The sequence below is a fragment of the Limulus polyphemus genome, unplaced genomic scaffold (genome assembly GCF_000517525.1).
Source record: "Limulus polyphemus unplaced genomic scaffold, Limulus_polyphemus-2.1.2 Scaffold4849, whole genome shotgun sequence".
NCBI lineage: Eukaryota > Metazoa > Arthropoda > Merostomata > Xiphosura > Limulidae > Limulus > Limulus polyphemus.
In genome coordinates, this window is record NW_013670459.1 from 45,394 (window position 1) to 50,939 (window position 5,546).

Below are 5,546 nucleotides of genomic sequence, written 5' to 3' on the forward strand. Positions count from 1 at the left end.
GGCGTTTAGTTAGTTTGTCTCGCGTACGTATAAATGTCCTTCTTAGTTTCCTAAGTTCGGAGATTTATTTTAAAATTTCTGGTGTTAATTTCCAGTGACTAGGATTTGTGTTTCTAACTTTGGAGGGTATGATACTTTCTATTGCTTTTTTAATTGTTGTTGTTAATGTGTTGACGTAGTTGTCACTATCTGTTTCTGATGTGATATTCGTCTCGATATTTGGAATATTGTTACATATTAGGTTATTAAATCTGACCCAGTCTGTTGGTGAATATTCGTAAATGATGGATTGAAGACTTGGGGTGTTTCTATTACGTGAGTATAGTGTAAAACTTATCGGATCATGGTCACTACCTATGTTAGGGAGTACTTTAAAGTTGCTGGTGTGACCTACGAGTTTGTTGGGAAAAATAGCTAAATCGTGAATGTCTTGTGATCCTTTGTGTGTCATTGTTGTGTCGTTGATAGTTGTTAGGTCGTTATTGATTATAAAATTATTTAGAATTGCTCCGTTCCTTTTGGCCTTTCTACAATTAAAATCTACGTGTTTGCTGTTTAAGTCACCTATTATTATTGTTTTCGGTAACTGTGAGTAAATCGAGTTTAATGTTTGAATGTCTGGTTTGTCTTTAGGTGAAACGTATATACTTACTAGGGTTGTTGCTGGTGTCCTGTTAGTGTGGATATTACATAAAATAATTTCGTTTTAGGATTTTATGTTTATTTGTGGTATTGTTACATGTAGTTCTGTTTTGTATAATAAGCTTGTCCCTCGTGTACCAGTTGTTTTATATCTATGTATTGATTTAAATCGTGGTATGTTAAAATGTGAGCCTTCCGTCAGTAGTGTTTCTTGTATACTAATTACATTAATGTTGTGTTTTTTAATCAATTCATTTAGTTCGTATTTTTTGTGTGCTAGACCACCTTGTATGTTGATGTGTAGTATGTTTAGTGTCATTATGTGTAGTTAAAGTTGGTTATAAGAAGTGAAATGTGCTTACTTTCCTTCATTGACGGTCCTGGATATCTTTCCTATTCTGATGTTTTTCTATCGCTGGCTTCTCTGCCAGGCTTATATACTAAAGAAAAGGGCGTCTCGAACGCACTAGGAAATTCATGATCATTCGAGAAACTCCTCGCAAACGTCACCAGGGCTAATGCGCTAGCAGCGTCACGTGACTTCCGCTGTCGTAGCAATATCTTCCACTTTTTCTTTACACCTTCTTCAGTCTCTTTCTTCAAGTCGGTCAAAGTTGAAAATTCAATTTGAAGTCTACATCACATATTTCGCCTTTCTTTTTGTTATTGTTACTGCTATTCTTAGTTAAAAGGTAATCAGTTCACCTTAGAATACCACAGACCCATTGGTTTTATTCCTCCACCAGATTTCGTACCGCATATAAAATTTCACGTTAGATTGACTTTTGGTTGCCCACTTGGCCCAGCCTAGCTGACAAGTTGTGGTATTGAACGAAAAACCCCTTGTATAGGGTCTTCTGACAGACATAAGATAGATCTGAAATGTTATTTTTAAACGTCTGTGATATAAAATCTGTGATAGACTAATGAAGAGGAATATGAAAAATAAAAAGTGCATTATAATCTGACTTTCGTAATGAGCAGCTGTTGAGTTTAACGCAGTTGCAAATAGATAGTTTAATTTTTTCTTTCAAAAAACCTGAACGATAGGTGTTATTTTTTAATTAGACTTGTGTCGTGCAGAGGGAGCCTTATGATAATTGTATTGCCAAGTTCGTGTGTTTACGTGAGTTTGTTACTTAGGAAATTAAATTTAAGATTAAATAAGATGTTTGATTAGGTATAATTAAGTGACTAGCAAAGTTATAATATAGTTAATACTGATTAAAGCTTCGAAAATCATGATGGAAGATGCTTGTAGACGAAAATAGGTCAACAAAAGAATGCAAAATTTGACGACGGTGGTAATTATTACTATAATATTAGTATTACTGAATACCGCTACTGCTAGTACTACTACAACCAGGATCAAGAGTGCTGAGTAACTGTTACGTGTTAGACTAACTTATTTAGTTTAGTCTTAGTATAACATTCATCCCCGCTGTCTCTGTACGTCTTACGAAGCTACGTTTACATTGATCATATACCTTGACAATGGGCATGAATTTTTATGCTAAGGTTAGTCTAAACGCCTAACAAATTTTGTTAGTAGTATTAATATTTTTAACGATACTTGTACATTATGATATTAATAATGCTATAAGTATAACACCACATTAATCATTAATGTCATTATCGTGATTCTCAAAAACATGCATATATTGAATTAATCAGTAGCTAGGCCTATACCATACACTACTTATGTTGTACTTGTAGCTTCCATGACACTAATTATGTCTGTGGTAAACCAATTGATATTAGTAATTAATATTAACTTCTGATCAAAACAAGCTATCTACTTAGATTAAAACTGGGTTGATCCCAGTAATGAGTATAGCTAGTTAAATACATCTTTCTTATGTTATTATAAAGATAAAGAATGCATTGTTCCATCAGTTGGATACTTTTGCTGTTGGTATTTTTGGTTCTAACTCCAAGTTAACATATGGATAACAAGGGGCAATTTGACCTTTCAAAGTTGCCCCATGCACATCCACCATTTGGATGAAGTAAAAAGATAAATCCTTTTTTTTTTCTCAAAAATTTTTTTATTCTCTTCTTGAACTTTAGTACAGCACTAGTCTCCACTATTTCTGATGGAAACAAATTTCCATAAACCAGTCACCATGTTAGATAAAACTTAGTGTCTTAACTTTAGCCTGGCGTGTCTTCCAAATCTTAACATTGTTTCTCCTTATTGTACTGTTTTCATCATTAAGTACAAAAAACATGATACACTATCAGTTTCCTTAACAATCCCCTCTAATTCTTCTTTCTTCATGAGAAAACAACTTTAGAGATTTTAATCTGTCCTTGTATGATAATCTTTCCATCCCAGGTGTCATCCGAATAACCCTTCTTTTAACTCTTTCCAATAATTTAGTGTCCTTCTTAAAGCTAGGAGCCCAAAAGACAAAACTGAACACAATACTCCAAATGAAACCTACACATAAGTTATAATGTATCATTGTCAGTTACATAAGACAAACTGTTTATCATAAAGAATGTACACAAAAAATATTATAGCTAGTAAAATAGTGAAAGTAATTCAGCCAACTGAAGCCATCTAACACCCACCAATGGAAACAGCTAAAGTAAACAACATGTGGAATCATGGGCATGAAGAGGACATCTGACCCATTAAGGATTCCTCGACTTCTAACAGTCTTCAACAGAAAGAAAACTAATAGCTAAATCTAGTCCTAATCTTTCCAAATAATCACCAATCTCTTTCTTAAACATCTATCCACTAATACTCTAAATAGCAGTTTATTCCACAGATTTATCATCCTGTTGGGGAGATAATACTGTATGACAGATGTATCTGAACATTCCAAACCTTAAATTTGTGACTTCTTGTCCTATTGCCCATAGAATTAAACATGAAAAAAATATTTGATGCCTCAATTTTATTAATTCCCTTAGTTTGGAATATCTCAATCAGATCACCCCTGACCATTCTATTCTCAAGGGAGAACAAATTAAGAGATTTCAACCTATCCTCATATAACAACTCTGGAATTATCCTACAGCTCATAGCTCCTCCTTTGAATGAACCCTTTCAAACAAGTCGGTGCTCTTTCTTATACAAAGGAGCTGAAAACAAAATTACTCCAAATGAGTAGTAGTTACTGACTTATGTAATGAATCCAAAACCTTTCTTATACTTGTAGCTTATGCAACAAAAAGTTAAATTAACAGCACACGTCATGTTGTTAAACAAACCATTCCATAAGGTGAAAACTATAAAAAAAATATATATGTATATAAAAGATGTCTGAATCTGGGATCCCAAGTCATAAACAATTTACTACCAATGTTGTAGTTTACTTTTCCAACCATTTTACACTACTAATTAACCAGATAGCTCACTAGCTAATGATCTAAGCATCTTTTGTGTCTAATTCTTCTGTAATATAAACCATGTATAAGTATAAACATTATGTTATTAAAGTTTTTCTTTGTTAATAATGAAATATTAATAAGTATCTGTGAAAATATTTTATTGTAATGTATATACGTGACTTTGCTTGCTGTTCTTTAAAAGGAAGACATTGATCACAGGACTGAGAGCAGCAGTAGCAGAATGAGGAGGAAATCAATTAATGATGATGAACTTATTAGATTTTCTGTAAGAGAACTGAATTGCCATCTTAAGATGTGTGGTTTAAGTCGTGCAGAAATTACGAAAATGAAGCAGCGTCGAAGAACACTAAAGAATCGAGGTTACGCAGCTAGCTGTCGTAATAAACGAATGGAACATAATGATGAATTGCAGCAAGACAAAAATGACACATTTATTGAAATCACCAAACTAAAAGAAGAAAATAAAAAAATTCAGGAAGATATAGATAATATACGTGAGAAATATGAAGAGCTTAAACACTTTGCTCAGCAACAGAACATATCAATACCTAAGGAGTTAGAGTTTCATTTTGAAGCTGAAGTATGATTTTGTTTGAAATGGCATTTTATTCTTTTCATACATATTTTTATACAACATTTTTATCGCTATCTGCTGAATGTTTTAAAACATTTTATTATATGATTATATCTCGGTTTTTAGTGGGTTATAATAAAGGTCAACCAGAGGATCTCTGGTAATGTAATAGCTATAATTCACAGATAAAAAAGTATTTTTGATAATTTTGTATGTTTTTAGTAAAACACTTTTCTTTGGAGAATATTATTTGTTTTTAACTCTCAATATAGTGTTTCACAAAGTATTTTATCTGTTAAACAAGACATCAAGTTACTAGATTAATGTAAACAGGGAAATATCCCTTTAGTTTAGACTGTGTCTCATTAAAGAAATGTTTATTACTATAGATGTGTCATTTTTGTTTGTTACTTGAATGTTAAGTAGAAGGTGATTTGGTTTGACCAAGAAAGAATGCCTCATATGTTTAAGGGTTGATTATTTCATTAGATCTACCAGTTGATAAGATGTGTAACTTGTATCACACTGGGCTACGTGCAGCAAGACTAGAAGTATCAGATGGTGGAACATGACTAATATTTTATTACAATTTAATAATTGATTGATTTATGTGATTGTTGATAAAGACGGTCTGTGGGTTTCGGTGGAGGAAACAAGTTTCCTTTCGGAAGCAAAATTCTTGGTATAAAACATTCCTTTTTTGCTTCTGATCTGTCGTGATTTTGTGAGGTTTCAACCCATGATAAACCCTTATAAACCCATGCAATGGAAAATATAAAAAAAAACCCACAGCAACAATACCGATTTCTTATTAAATAAAGAAAAGGCACTACTACTGAATTTGTAATTTTAAGTTTAAAAACAAATGCAGTTTATCTGAGGTACATAACTGTAATATGATGAGATATTTACTGTACATTATGGACATTTGGAATGTCTGAAAATATTGCAGTTATAACAAAAG

General features: G+C 32.5%; 1 protein-coding gene across 2 annotated transcripts; it reads left to right on the top strand.

The window, feature by feature from the left end:
- Positions 1-1,732: 1,732 nt before the first annotated feature.
- LOC106471774 (transcription factor MafG-like) lies at positions 1,733-4,970 on the top strand. Of its 2 annotated transcripts, none has more exons than XM_013932398.2 (2): positions 1,733-1,946; positions 4,190-4,970. In XM_013932398.2, the coding sequence occupies exons 1-2, from the start codon at positions 1,926-1,928 to the stop codon at positions 4,592-4,594; spliced, it is 426 nt and encodes a 141-aa protein (XP_013787852.1). In that variant the 5' UTR covers positions 1,733-1,925; the 3' UTR covers positions 4,595-4,970. The 2 variants fall into 2 exon arrangements, with proteins under 2 accessions (XP_013787852.1, XP_013787851.1); XM_013932397.2 differs by lacking the exon at positions 1,733-1,946 and adding an exon at positions 1,991-2,160.
- Positions 4,971-5,546: the final 576 nt, after the last annotated feature.